General features: G+C 31.0%; 1 protein-coding gene across 11 annotated transcripts in view; it reads left to right on the top strand.

Annotated features, from left to right (window-relative positions):
• LOC143067932 (sodium channel protein para-like) overlaps window positions 1–16,198 on the top strand; it is a 99,281-nt gene that overhangs the window by 53,823 nt on the left and 29,260 nt on the right. For 5 of the 11 annotated variants that reach the window (XM_076241563.1, XM_076241570.1, XM_076241565.1 and 2 more), the window contains exons 6-16: window positions 430–558; window positions 2,921–3,021; window positions 5,928–6,146; window positions 6,585–6,645; window positions 6,979–7,123; window positions 7,642–7,806; window positions 8,144–8,182; window positions 10,227–10,385; window positions 12,391–12,813; window positions 14,323–14,419; window positions 16,097–16,147. In XM_076241563.1, the coding sequence (XP_076097678.1) occupies window positions 430–558; window positions 2,921–3,021; window positions 5,928–6,146; window positions 6,585–6,645; window positions 6,979–7,123; window positions 7,642–7,806; window positions 8,144–8,182; window positions 10,227–10,385; window positions 12,391–12,813; window positions 14,323–14,419; window positions 16,097–16,147 (1,589 nt within the window). Of the gene's footprint in view, window positions 1–429; window positions 559–2,920; window positions 3,022–3,078; window positions 3,171–5,927; window positions 6,147–6,584; window positions 6,646–6,978; window positions 7,124–7,641; window positions 7,807–8,143; window positions 8,183–8,560; window positions 8,582–10,226; window positions 10,386–12,390; window positions 12,814–14,322; window positions 14,420–16,096; window positions 16,148–16,198 lie in introns of all 11 variants that reach the window. The other 6 variants (XM_076241573.1, XM_076241567.1, XM_076241568.1 and 3 more) reach the window with 5 other exon arrangements.

Here is a 16,198-nt window from a genome sequence, read left to right as displayed (position 1 = left end):
AGTGCCAATGAGACAACTCTCCATCCAAGTCACAATTTGTAAAATAAATCCATTAAAGGTCAAAGTACCGTCTCCAACAATGAGCCTTGGCTCACACCGAGCAGTAAGCTATAAAGGGCTACACAAATGACTATTATAAAACCATTCAAACGAGAAAACCAACGTTATAATCTATAAGAAAAACGAGAAACGGGTAACATTTATGAACCACATCAACAAACGACAACCACTGAACATCAGATTCCTGACTTAGGACAGATGCAAACAAATACAGAAGGTTTTAACGTTTCAAAAGCACATTGCTAGTCATGAAATACACATATAGAATGTAATATTACGGCAATCGGATGGACGTTTCTAAATATCATTATGTCTAAGATTACGGTTACTAAAACAAGCATAAGAACGTGTTGTCTCTTCTCATTTCAGATATGTGTTTACAGGAATTTATACAATAGAAGCAGTTGTTAAAATTACAGCAAGAGGTTTTATTCTTAAACCTTTCACGTACCTTAGAGATTTGTGGAATTGGTTAGATTTTACTGTTATATCTTTAGCGTAAGTAAGCTTTGTATACCTCTGCGTGACGAATTTTCTCGCTAGGTTGAAGACCTATTTGTGGTCCCGGATTTTTTTCTGCAGTATGGTCGGGTTGTTGTCTCTTTGACACATTCCACGTTTTTGTTCTCAATTTTATATATAAATGAAGGTCCTCATGATTAAGTAGATGAAAGTAAAACTGTTTCTTCTTAAAAAACAAAGAATATTTACTTTATTTTGCTTAATAATGTTATATTTATCTTAATTGTAAATATAATTATTATAAGTATTCAATACAATATTTTAGTTTTAACTATTCTATTTCAAGTTTAACAATTGACAAAAAAGAATTTGAATATTTTTTCGAGATTTTTTTTAATGATAATAAAGAACACTTTAGTGACAGTATTTATAGATTAAAACGTGTTTTTTTTTTAAATGTTGATAGAGACACCACAAGCATTCACGTTCTCTCACATGTACATGTAGCAGGGCAGAAAAGTTTTACTTACGTACAGTTAAAATTAATGGTGCAAATATATTTCACTTATCGCGTGTAATTATCAGAATATTTATAAAAAAAAAAAATATATGCCTTATGTTATTCACATGGTATGTATGTACAAGTTGTTGATATATTTCATATCCTTATAAAATTATATCTTGAGCTTAGATTATTGTGTGATAATCCATGTATCTATATATCCTGCTGTTCAAGTGCATGTGTATGTAATAATAAAATATGTTTTGTTATCATATTTATCATAAGTTTGTCTAATATTATACTTATTTATAATTATGTTTGAATTGATTGTTATTTTACTTCTTCTGTACACTTTTGATGCAATATTTTCCCCTATTTTTTAAATTTTAAATGAGTAAAAGTTTACTAAGTAATGATGCATACTTTCTTACATGATTCGGTCTTTGTCTATTCATGATATTCAGGACGATAAAAATGACATCAGTTGTGAAGCCTTTATTCAAATATTAACCGTGAAATATTTGTGTCCATTGTGCCATCAACAACTGGATGTGAACTCAGGTGGTCGAGAATGTTAACAGTTCCTGCTCCACTCGATTCTGACATGTGACCTTAATTGATATACATTTTGTACTCTTAGAAAATAAGATTTTATTACATGTGTATCATTAAACAGTCTATTAAGCACAATGGATTCTGTCCAGCTGCAACTTTTGTAGTCTATTTCCACAGTTTAGTATTACAGTCATAAATATCACAATTTTATCTACAATCATTTCATATATTACTGTCGCTGTACTTGTTAACTAATTCGATGGAAGCTGTGATACTGTTTACGAAACAAAGCAAGGACGAAGAAGAGAGCCTCTTATGCTTTATATTATTTTTCTTCTATCATAAAAGCTTTTAACCTTACTGCACATAGGTGGATCCAGGGGGGCGGTGGACCCGGGTCCCCTTTTTGTGGCAAAATGTGGTTGATTATATATGTAATCACTAAAACATGACTAGAGTATGCCATTTCTGGATCCGCCACTTTTGCACTTTCAACTTGTTTTTTTTTTAATAGACTCAAATTACTCAAATATATTGGAGATACGACTTGTTTGTCGCTGTCCAAATTTTATACATTGTTGTTGCGGTTTCCAGTCACCCTTTACAGCATGTAGTATACAAATTTGCGCATGTATTCTTTCTTTGTTTTGTAGTTTATTTGTTATGTATGAATTTTTATTATAAGCATATAAATCATTTTGTAAAATCACTGGCAGTTTATTCATTTTTTTTAAATCTCTAAAATTTGTATCTAAATGTTACGTCGCTGAAAATGTCACAATACTTTGTATTTTCTTTGAGTCGAGACATTCTGTGATATCTAATGCTATTTCGACGCATTTACTCAAACTTTCTTTTTTGCCTTTTCGTCACTTTCTGGAATATTTCTTTATTGAATATTTCTTTGTCTCCAAAAGGAACTCTGAACTAAAAGCTGTGCTTGTGGACTGCGCCATGTGCCATATATGTTTTTTTTCAAATAAAGCTTTATATTAGATTTACACATGACTTTGATACAATCTTTTGAAAGTCACGTGTCATCTTTTTATAAATGTTCACTTTACAATTGTAAAATCTCATATTGTTGAAGAATAGTCTAAATCATTTGTTTTATATTGAATTAAGCAAAATTTAAAATTTATATTTCAGTCATTTTGTAAAATTCTGGATAAAAATAGGAAATTTGACAAAATCATAAAACATTTTTTTTGTTTCTAACTCTTGAAATAAAATCTTGGATTTTAGTAAATATTTTATTTTTGATATTTAAAGTAGAACATTCACACAGATGGTTTAGTTATTTATGTTCTTCCTTATTAGCACAACCTAATTTTGTTTCAGATATGTTACCATGTTGCTTCCAAAGGACCTAATAGGTAACCTTGCCGCCATTAGAACATTTCGTGTACTTAGAGCTCTTAAAACAGTGGCTGTAGTACCAGGTATTTGTTTTGTGTCTGACAAAAAAAATAAAATATGAAGCATAATCGTTATTTCAGATATATAACCATGGGTGTTGACCTAGGTAACCTTTCAGCACTTCGAACATTTCGAGTTCTCCGAGCTCTTAAGACTGTTGCCGTGATACCAGGTATGAAAAGATTATCTGCATCTTAAAATGTGCAAAAACACATCAAATTGGTTTTCTTAGAAAAGATATTTTCTAACAATTCAAAAAAAGAATTGATTTGAAATGAATGATGTGAACTTTGCACATTTTATGACTCAGATGTGTGATTGCACCAACAGTTAGCGTTTGCAAATTCATATCCTAATAACAACGCCTAATTTGTAGAACAGCACCAAAAGTAGATTTATATTATTTACTAAATACCACGGCATGCATGAAATTTCTTTCACTAACAGTTTGCTTAACAGATAACGGAAAACATAGTTACTAGTAATACTTATTTTAACTTTTAAATGTTTGTTTTTGAAACACAATATACACAATTTCACATTATTATTATTTTGCTGTTTTCATTTGAAATTCATATCTGATGAATGGTTTTAACGCAAATTTGACTTTATTTGATTGAACTGTTAAAGAAGAAGTAGTGTCCCTGTACCTTTTAATCGTATTGTACACTTTGTTCCGTTGCACGTTTATAACATGTTATCTTAACTAATCCCATATTTAACCATACACAGAATAAAAGAAATTTGTCAAATAAATCCAAGTCTCATTGGAAACTTTATTGATATGAATACAAGTAATGAAATGCGTTCCACTTATGATTCTGAGATTGATATTGTTGACATTTTTCTCTGTACAAACTGAAAAAAATAAATTAATGTAATAAACCACAAATTCGGTTCGCTTCACTGTGATCAGTTTTACTGGAATCGACAAAACAAATTTAATTATTGATATTTGAAATGTGAACATATTTAAACTAACCGCTAAAAAATATCAATGAAATGAAATAAAACTTGCGACGGATCCCTATGATCTTTGACCATATATATATTTGTTGTTTTAAATGACCTTGAATTCTATAGGATTTCTTCATGTTAGTAGTATAATGGATTTAATTATTTTCGTGGATATTTAAATTCCTGGAAGTTATGACAAAACCAGCATAAACCAGCAGACAATGTGTTCTTGATTTACCTATATCCACGAAAATGAGTACCCAACGAATAATACTAAATTCACAGTTGGTCATCTGAAACCATGATGTGTTGGTAATCTTTTATAGAAATGTTACATGTCATCAAACTGACTTGGGCCTATTTTGAAACAGTGTCATTGTTCTATCTGTAAAGGTTCAGAGATTTTATCTGTGTTCTCTTAGAAATCCTCATTAATCCATATAGTCATTTGTATTGTTTACACTCAGTAAGGTTTCTTCGTTAATATATGAAAGTTAATATATGAAATATTCACATAGTTTCTATTGATTTGTTTAAACGTGCAATATATGACAGTACCAATAAAAACAAAATTATATAAACTGAGTATAAAAAGTTTAGCAATAAGTATTTATGGTTTCATATTTTAAATGAAATATTATTTTAGATATATTGTATCAACATTAAATATGCTTAAGACAATTAAAATAATCATGCCTTAATGCAATATTTATTACTTAATTAATAGTCCTTTTTATCTGAAACAAATACAGGTGATGAACTTGACTGTCTTTAAAGCAATCATGTTGTATAAAAGTTAAAACTGTATCTCCCTTCAATTCGAAATTTTGTGTTCTTTGTGTTTACGCGCTGTTGCTAGTTTTTGCCAGGTTATAAGCCAGACAATGTTCGGGTGAATAGCAATGATGCACGACATATGAACAAAGGCTAAGTTATCGTTAATTTTAATCATTTTTAGCTCACCTGGCCCAAAGGGCCAAGTGAGCTTTTCTCATCACTTGGCGTTCGTCGTCCGTCGTCCGTCGTCGTCCGTCGTCGTCGTCGTCGTCGTTAACTTTTTACATTTTGAACTTCTTCTGGAGAACCACTGAATGGAATAAAACCAAACATGGCATGAATGTTCCTTATAAGGTGCTGACCAAGTTTTGTTACTTTGTAGCCGATCCATCATCCAAGATGGCCGCCAGCGGGGGATTTAGTTTAAAATAGGACCCTATAGGAAATGCATACAAATGACTTCTTTTAGAGAACCACTCAATGGAATGCAACCAAACATGGCATGAATGTTCCTTATAAAGTGCTGACCAAGTGTTGTTACTTTGTAGCGGATCCATTATCCAAGATGGCCGCCAGCGGGGGACTTAGTTTAACATTGGACCCTATGGGAAATGCATACAAATGATTTCTTTTAGAGAACTACTGAATGGAATAAAACCAAACATGGCATGAACGTTCCCTATGAGGTGCTGACCAAGTGTTGTTACTTTGTTGCAGATCCATCATCCAAGATGGCCGCCAGCGGGGGACTTAGTTTAACATAGGACCCTATGGGAAATGCATACAAATGACTTCTTTTAGATAACCACTGAATGGAATGAAACCAAACATGGCATGAATGTTCCTTATAAGGTGCTGACCAAGTGTTGTTACTTTGTAGCGGATCTTTATATATTTCTAGATTTACTCGAATTTTCAGAGTCGCGAGATCAATCTTACCGAAAATTTACTTTTCAAGCTAAATAAGTATACACAATTATTATTGTTTTTTAATATCATTATATAATGCACAAATAATTTAGTTAAACGAGTCACAGGCGCTTAGGGTATAGACTATTAAAAGAGGGTCCATTCCCTCAATCGCATGTGAAACAATTTGAAGGAATTTATAAATAATTGTTCATGCGAAGCTGTAAAATAAAATCGTTTCCATAATCATGGCACCAGTAGATTCATTGAAAATCTCTATTTGCAGGGTTGAAAACCATTGTGGGTGCCTTACTCGAGGCCGTTAGACGGCTACGTGATGTCATTATACTTTCAATCTTTATGTTATCCATTTTTGCCTTGATTGGAATGCAACTTTACATGGGAGCATTGCGTCATAAATGTGTAAAATTGGCTTTAAACGAAAGCGGTGCACAAAACACGAACATGAGTAATACTGAATGGTTTGATTGGGTGATGGACGAAGGTATGTTTCTCCTCTCTTCCAATTTAAAAAAAAAAATGTTTCAATTAATAGTAATATTATCTTAGAGGTCTGAAGACAAAACAGGAAGTTGTGTTAACATTTTCAGATTTAAAGTTCAAAATACAAGTAGCTACTTTGTGAATTGAAAATTTCAATCAGTAACTAATTATTTGTTTGTTTGAAAAAGTGCCACAACGTCATTTAATACTCGCTATAAGAACTCAGTAAAACTTTCAGTAACTCTGAGTCCATTTATTATTTAATATTTAATATGTAAATATAACTATGTACATTTAATGTAAAAATATAATTATTAAGAAATAAATATTTAACTTTCAAGAATATATCAATTAAATTGCGTGCGTTTATAGCCTGTTTCGGTTATATTGGCACTAAAGAGCAATTTGAAATGAAGTCTTTAACTGATTTTATTTTTAGAACACTGGGAGGTTAAAGCCGGTGATGAGTTTACAATGTGCGGAAATGACACCGGTGCTGGGTATGTGATATTGGAGTAATTCCTTTAAAATTATAATTTACATATACTTGCCAATGAGACAATTTGTCACAAGAGACCAAATGACATAGAAATGAACACATATAAGTCACCGTACGGCCTTAAAATAATAGGAAACCCAATACCATTTAGCTTTTTTTGTCTCCAAAATCAAAGTTCAAAGCGGAAATTTTGTTTCACGTAAGAATGCGAATATAAATCATAACAAAAGAAAATCAGACACATCAGTCATCCGAAAAAAATAAAATAGAAAATGTAGTTATTTATTCTTTAATCAATAAAATCAATTAGGTGTATTTCTGTTATTGTTTTTAGAAAGTGCAAAGACGGATACAGATGTATGAATGGCACACATTCGAATCCAAACTACAACTACACTCATTATGACAACTTTGGAGTGTCACTGCTGTTATCCTTTAGACTGATGACGCAAGATTACTGGGAAAATTTATACCAACTGGTAAGTTTCATTCATTGATCTGCCTTGATTAACTCAAGTACTATTTCATTAATAGAAGTTCTAAAATTTCTCAGACAAAGTTGACCATTGATGGATTTAGCTATTTTCGGTCATACAGATTTTCAACTGTTTCACTTCTTATACGTCATTGGCTTCAAATATTCGACCTTTAGCATTCCTGACGAATGTGAATCCAGAAATGCGCTTTGGACGGAGGCATGAATTTTATAAGTGTTGTTTTCATTTTTTAATCATTTCAATATCTCATTATTATTTTTAGTTATTTTAAAATATATAGAATCAAACTTACTAGTATTTATAACAAAACAATACGAAAGGGGTTTTGAGTATGCTATTGACCAATGGTCAAGAGAAAGTTTCATTTTTTTGCTGTGTTGAAGATCTATTGGTTGCCTTCGAATGTTTTTTTGTTCCTAGGTAGGGTTGTTGTCTCTTTCACACATTCCCCATTTCCATTCTATTAAAAAGACATTAACTCATTTTTACTTATATTGTAGATTTTGCGAGCACAAGGTCCTTGGTATTGTTTATATTTCATGATAGTGATATTCCTAGGATCGTTTTATCTCGTCAATTTGATTTTAGCTATAGTAGCTATGTCGTACGACGAAACCCAGAAGCAAGATCAAGCGGATGCAGAAGAAGAAGAAGAAGGGAAAAGGGTAAAAATCAATACGATTCTCTCCTTAAAATCAATTGATTTTCATGCGGTTATCAACAAATTATATTACACAACTCAAAATATGGGAGAGGGTTTAGCCACAGCAGTGAGTGAAAATAGGGTGTTCGTTATCGAAATATAATTATACTTTTTGTCATAAAAACGATCTTCTTTCAGTTTTTTGTATTGTTTTAAAGTATGCCAATCTTGGCAGTGTATAAAACGAAGTCCATACAGTTGTATGGACAAATGCATTAGAAAGACTCAGTTGAAAAATATCTAAAATTCAAGGTAACAAAGATAATAAATTGTTACGAAATTTTATTCACATTTCTCAGAAATACCAAGCTTCTCAAATACAGAAAAAGATTGATCAGGTATCTCATTCTTTATACAAATAATTGATATTAACAAGCTCGTTAATTAACTGGTTTTGAATTATCATGGTTTGCAGGCTTAAGTAATTTAATGCTGTATTAAACTATTGCTTTAAAACTGTATTGATGATAGCTTTAATTTGCTGCTTCGTTTTAACCCAATGAGAGGTTTACCATAAGTTTACCATAGGTTGATTGACAGTTCCGATGTTTTTTAAATGATGCAGTATCATCTGTTTTAATCTTTAAAGACTCTGCTTTAACCTTCATCGTTGATTGTCATTGGAAATTAACGTGATTGTTTGCAGTTCATTTGTCCGTTATTTTTGAGAAATTCGTTCGTCTTATATTTAATGTTTTAATCATTTAAAATTAAAGGATGCCAGTTTATTACATACGGTAAGTTGTGGGTAAGGCGTTTGAACCCATCTATCCATTCACTTGCTTATAAACCTTTCACGTGATCTACCACGTGGTATGTATCTTAAACTAGTTCCCACAACATGGTTTGCTTCTTCAGTTTTAACATATTAATAATTCACTATTAACAGTTTACTTTGAAATAATGTATGATAAGATAGTCTTATTGTTTCGCTCACATGGGCTTTTGTTATTGCTTGATGTTAGCTTCAAGTATAATCCATTCATTTAGAAAATGTTCAACATATTAACAATTTCTGGAAACAATGGTTTATTTAAACTTTCAATAAACATCATATGACTATAAAATTTAACGTTTATTCGTTTTGCTTCAATTGCAATTGGTTTTTCAAATACATATGGTTATGTATCAACAAATTTGTCCTTTTTTGTATTGTTTCATTGTCTCATTGACATATAGCCAGCTTCTAATTAAACAGAATACTAACACAAAAATATGTAATTCATAAACTGCAATTTCACAGTTTACCATATTAACATAATCTAAGCTATATTTTATACATATATCGTACCTAATAAAATGAGATGTAGTATGATTGCCAATGGTACACTTATCCATAAATAACATTAAGTATTTAGAAAAAATACTATGTAAAGGAAGTGGACATTGCTAAATCAGTCTTCTACGCATGTATTAGTTAGTTGTTCAAAAACTTTTTAAAATGTTTTTTTATATCATGGAATTAATTCTTTTGTAACGACCTTTTTAGATACAGTAATATAATTCTGTTTTTATATTAGTATTAATCGCATATTTTTATATTTTAAACGAAATGCAATCAAGTGACCATCACATTGTGTATGAATCGTGGAAATCAAACTTTATACACATTGGTCAAGATAGTCAACTACTATGATCAATATCATTTGCGATATTTTTTAAGCACAATCGTTTGTACGAAGTATACAAACATTGCAAACAAATAGCGGTTCGTGTTGCATTCATTAGGAATGTGTTGCTTCCTATATTCTACACGAAAGCATAATTAAGTCAGAATCAAATGATTCGTCTTTCAGCCAATAAAAGAACAGCATATATTGTAAATATCATAGGCTAAAATATGACGTCCCTAAGTATTGTGTATTTGGATATATTGTCTTGTTTCTACTTTTATTTCCCGGATTTGTATTGTGGTTTTAATATGTCTGGAAGTTGACTGCTATCTTGGGCCATTTTGTCCTCGAAGTAACGTTTCGATTTAAAAAGATCACACGTAACTACGTTTTTGACCATTTTTAGGCGGGCATACTTTGGTAACGTTTAAAAAATAAGTCATATGAATGAGATACTGTAAATTAAAAATAAATTGTAATTTGATTTTGAAATGGGATATTGTATAAGATAAATGCAGATTAAATTGGCTCTACCTCTTTACAAAATTGAAACAAATTTATGAAAGGATTGTACATATTTTTATCGATATTAGCTGCCAATCTCTCTTTCTTTCCATACACCTGATTTCATGCTAAAAATTGAAGTGTAAATAAAATTAGAAAGTATTATTGAATGTTATTTTGTTCTAATTTAGTATGTATATGCAATAAAGTAAACGTAAAATTAATCAATTTTGTTATCAAATAATTATCCCTCTAATGCATTTAGCTTGAACAAGAAAGACATGAACATGACAAGAGAGAGCTGATTGAGATGCTAACAAAGGAGCCGTCAGATATTACAGGCAGTTTACATGATATAAATGACGACGAATCTATCAAGTCAGAGAAGCCAACTGCAGTCGAAAATCATTTAAGTGTAACGAAGGTAACTGCTAGATGTCTTTTACGACTGTATGTGTTTATTACTCAAGGCGAGTTCTCAATGACTATGTGATTGTATGTTCTGCTATAGCCTAAGTCGAAAATCATTTAAGTGTAACGAAGGTAACTGCTAGATGTCTTTTAAGACTGTACGTGTTTATTACTCAAGGCGAGTTCTCAATGACTATGTAATTGTATGTTCTGCTATAGCCTAAGTCGAAAATCATTTAAGTGTATCGAAGGTAACTGCTATATGTGTTTTTACGACTGTGTATTCACTACTTGACGAAGTCTTGACGACTTATGTTATTGTGTGTTCTGCTATAGCCGAAGTCGAAAATCATTTAAGTGTATCGAAGGTAAATGCTATGTGTGTTTTTGCGATTGATGTTCACTACTTGACAAAGTCTTATCGACTTATGTAATTGTTTGTTCTATAGCCTTAGTCAAAAATCATTAAAGTGTCTCGAAGATTATATATGTGTTTTTAAGACTGTGTGTGTTCACTACTTGACGAAGATTTAGCGACTTATTTAATTGTGTGTTCTGCTATAGCTTACATAAAAAATGTATATTTTGAAATTTATTAGTCATTGAAACACATTCAAAACTTTGAAATTAAATGCTTCGCAATACCGTTTAAATGTTATTACATACAGTGATACGTATCGCATTTGCTGAGTTTATATCCTAATAAACTCGTTGATATATAGGTGACTAAATAGTTATGTTTTAAACATATTGAATATCTACATAATAAACAGAAAAATACTGTGTTGATTAATCTATTCGCAAAGATGTCATTTCTGCTTATGGTAGCTTTTTGTTGCAAGAGAGCTTGCTTCAAATGCAGAATGTTTATTGTTGCTTTTGATTTTGTAGAAGATTACCATTTGATAGAAACATGCAATGTCTGTAAAAGATATTTGAGAAATGAAGCTTCATTCCATCTTTATGTTTATATGATTGTCCTTTTAAGTATTCAATAATAAGTCATTTCCCTTTTTCAGCTTAAACTGATTTGAGTTTCTAACATTTTGTAGTTCTTTGGCACCACAGTTATAATTATCATGATAGTAGTCGAATGGATTAATAAGTGTTAATGAAAATATCAATTCAAGAGTTTTTCTAGATAAATGTTTTCTTACAGTTGATATATATAGATTCTTGATTTTTTTTTTTCAATTCAAACTAATTTTAACTATTCCCGAAGTGTTTGTTATTCTATTTTTATATTCAAAAGTATTTTCTCAGTTCTACATTGGTTAAAAGTCAACAAACGCAACCCAACTACCTGACTATCCTTTCGTTTTTCGGGTATGCTTTTGTGATGTCACAAAAAAAGCAAAACTGTCTGATGACATCTGGAAAGCACACATTTTTGTAGATTATTGAAAAAGAGATTGTGCCTTTGCAACATAATTTAACAAAATTATCCATGGATATGATATTACAATAGCATTGAAATTTCAGAAACCAAATGGTTCCAGCCGCTTTTCATTTTATAGTCTACTCTGTAGAGTTATATATGCATTTCTTTTATCGAAAGATTTTATTTAATTTTCATAATGTTACTATATGTAAAATATTCCTATAATTAGACGAATTAAACATGTACCTCGCGCGTTCATTTGTATATCCATAATAGTTTGAGAACAATTATTTGCATGTTTAGATGCATTATACCTATCATTCATTATATTAAGCTTTAGAATATATTAAGTTAGTGATCATTTATGTAGCTTACAGTTTATTCCTATCCAAAATTACACACTAAATAATATTATGGTTAGCACGAAACATCTTAACGATATTTTTAATGATTACGGGTGTGCATAGTTGTCTAAAAGGATTAAATGCTAGGGTTTTTTTTAAACTATTTTTTCTTACCAATTAGGAATAAACTAAAGTAGTTTACTCCTCTTTCTATTTTTCAGTAAGTGAAATATAATTTCGTGTGTGACTTTGTCAAAGACCCATAGTTTTATGAGTTGTCAATTTCATTTCAGCCATGTTCAAGCCTTCCTAGCTCTCCATTTTCCCGCCGCAGCAGCTGGAGGATGAAATATGCCAAGCACTTACCACCTTCACACCCAGACCATCAACCCCTAGTGCCACCATTTTTAGATATTCGGAACAACCTACCTTACGCAGATGATTCAAATGCAGTAACGCCAAACTCTGATGATCTATGCACTTTACCTATTAACAAACAGTTTTTAACTGCACGAAGAAGCAGTTTTGCTTCAATAAGTCGCCGTTCACATGGTGGTGACCCACGGGCGTCCTCGAGACGCAGCAGTTATGCTTCACTAATAAGTAGGGCTTCAAGAGCAAGCATACGTTCCCGTGAACACCCAAGATCCCCAAAAGATAAAACAGCAAAATTGTTAGAGCGTTGGGCCAAGAAACATCCACACCTGTTACCTGAGGTAATTGTGGGTATATCTAAATCTGTTGAGAATGTAAGTTGACCGACCGCATTATCAAACTGATAACTTGAATAAGTAATTTAAGTTTCAAAGTGACGCTTTCGAAAATAAAATTATATACATTTGGCAAATAAACTGTACAAAATATTTTAAACAAAAGTCTGAAATGTGTAAAAGGTTGGTTACTCACTTTTAGCACAATTTAGATAATATTTAGAACCGTCATTTTTATGAGCACATTCCAGCATGTTTAAATCTGATAGAAACGATGCATGTTTGATTTGAGTTCCATAAATAATATCAATGTCATATTCTAGCTATGACAAATTCTTGCGTCAATTTTTTTATATTTTTGGGACCCTATTTATTTTGTGTATGCTCGTTCAGAAGCCAACAATATACTAACAACGAATTGAAACAATACACGTGTGGAAAGATTTATGTATATTTAGAAATCCCAATTTTTAGTATGGTGCTTTAAAATAAAATTCCTTTTAAACTATTCTTACCCGACGGAAATGTACTAGGAATTCGTTATGTAAAAGTTTGAACATCATACATTCATAATAAATATGGTGTACAGTCAGATTTTCCTCTATTTGAAGGTGAATTGATTTTGTATCAATTCTGTGGATAAGATTTTTTATCAAATCGTTCATTATACATACACAAATCTTTTCACAGATAATCCGAAACTATCTGTAATGAAGGGTGGTAGCTTGCTTTAAGCTTAGCATACTAATTGTGTTACATGTAATTTGCTGTGTTCACGGAGCTTCAGTTTGCACCCTGTAGTATCAATATGTATAGACGTGATTCTGTGTAAGGCTTCTGATAACACAGATATATGACAAGATGTGATATAGGAAGTACAATAACTTATAATCAAAATATTAAAATAAAAATATTATCTTAATTATTATATAACAATGAGTGAGTTTATTTGTTTAGTATAACAAGCAGTAAAGTTATAACAAGCTGTAAAGTGATTTGTTTTATATATAACAAGCAGTAAATCTATTTGTTAACTATAACAAGCTGTAACTTTTTTTGTTTACTTTGACCAGCAGTTAAGTTGTTTGATTGTCAGGAAGTGGTTTTGTGTTCTTATGTTTTCCCTATTATTATCAATATAATTATTTGAATACAACAGTAAAACGGTTGTATGTATGCTAAAGTACTAGTATATTTTTTTTTACAATTTTCTGTGTGTACAATGTTGGTTCTTAACTAGAGGCATATGAACATAATTTTTATTTACATGATGTTCATACAATTTAATAGTCACATACATTTATCATACAGAAACAGTTTGAAATCTCTTTTTTTACTTTATATACGGATAAGGCATATAAAAAGTAAAATAAAAAAATGTAAAGGATAAATATCACAAGCCTCTTTGGCTTTAGATATACATTAAACATATGTTTTGATTTTCAAAATAAATCTGACTTGCTCTATGTTTAAGAGGTAAAGGATTTTTCTCAACACTAAAACAATTGTTTGTAGGATTCCACTGCAGGATCAGAATATGATGGTGAGAAAAAGAAGGCAGACCACAACACTGTTTGTAGAACTTCGAGTGGAAGGACGGTTGATGTACAAGGTATTATCATTTTTTAGCACTGCATCCGTTAGGAAACATTTGTATTTAGTTTGAAAAGGTTCAGTATTAAGTATATAATAAGTTCATTTATTCGTTTTCGGTATTATCATGATCTATAAGGCTTTATGTTGTGTCTTGTGGTCTATTTGTCTGTTTTTTTTTCTTTTTTAGCCATGGCGTTGTCAGTTTATTTTCGATCTGTGAGTTTGAATGTCCCTTTGGTATCTGTCGCCTCTCTTCTATAACATACTTTTCCTACTTTCTCCGTAAATGAATCTCTATAAATGTGTATTCAACTCCCTTAAGCAAAGTCAATCTTGTATGAGTTTGGCTATTCTTTTAGATCCCTTTTTGTAATAAAGCACCCCATGCATTTTACGGATTATTAAGGTCCTACACACCAATGAACATATAAGTGTGAAAACATTATGAAGCCTACGAAAGTATCAAGCTTCCGCTATGCAATACCCAAATCGATCAATTTATTTGTTTCGAAATACCAGATCCCTAATGATATAGTTATGCTCTGACAGTCTCTATATTAAATACCGTATGCTTCTGTAGTCATTACAAATATATGAACAATATGATTTAAATCGTTTCTTTAACGCTAATCTCTTGATATATATCGTGTACAGATAATTGAAACAAAATAAAATATTTTAATTGTAAATGCAACCTCATGCTTCGTAGATTTTAGTTGTTCACGTATGGTCCGCGTCAATTTTATTCAACTGATAATAGTAAAAAAAAATACAAGCTTTCTAGGTGTGAAATCATTATAACGTTTGACCAAAAGTGATATAGCCGATATGATTTGAGTTTATTATATTAAACAAAAAATCAGTCATTTATTTAAAACTTCCAAGATGAACGAAGTAAGATTATTTAAGGTTTGTGACCCCTTCTGTAGCCATTTTTGTACAAAATTTTCAAACTTTAATTGTCTTAAAACTACAGATTTAATGAATAATAGAGATAGGCCGTTTGGTAAACATACCAAGGGAAACTTGATGCAAAGCATTATTATTTACTGTTTCATTGCATTTGATAGAAAAGAGTACTTTGTGGCAAATAAACCAAGATTGTTATAGAAAATCAACAGCCTTTATTACAGAGATTTTTGTTATAAAATTTGAAACATAGATTACTCACGTGCTTTTCTATGATGTGCTAGTGTTTATTTTTTACAAAAAGTTCTAACCAACCTATAAATTCCAAAATTGCTCGTGCTGAGTCACTAAAGTCGAGCGCACCCTAAAAGGTGTAATTGATTTGGTCCATATTTTTATTTGTTTTAACCAATAACTACAATTATAAATTTTTTAAGGAAATCAATACTAGCACTGCATGCAATAATCCTATATCTATCAGTCATCAAATCGCCAAATATGAGAGTACAAGGATTAAGGCTGTGGATTTTCTATAAAATATCCATATGTTTAGCATTGAATCAACACAAGGGTACATAATCCTTCAACAAATAAAGAAAGATTTGATTATTATGTCTTGACGATCTAATTGTACACATCTTTATCCTATATTTTATAAATCGTTGTCTCATTGGCAATCATACAACATCTCCTTTTTATTTTCTATGCTCCGCTTGAAATATCAAACCGTTTGAACACGATATCAGATAACAAATATTACTTTCCTTAACTTGTCTTTTTTTAGATGTAATGGTATTGAAGGAACTTCTAGAGCATGCATCAAGTCATAGACCAAGTAAGTACATACAGTACTGTCCCATTCCCTTACCAAACGGTGATAACAAGT

The sequence above is a fragment of the Mytilus galloprovincialis genome, chromosome 3, assembly GCF_965363235.1.
Source record: "Mytilus galloprovincialis chromosome 3, xbMytGall1.hap1.1, whole genome shotgun sequence".
Lineage (NCBI taxonomy): Eukaryota > Metazoa > Mollusca > Bivalvia > Mytilida > Mytilidae > Mytilus > Mytilus galloprovincialis.
The sequence above is the reverse complement of the archived record's forward strand: the minus strand, read 5'-3'. Positions and strand labels throughout refer to the sequence as shown.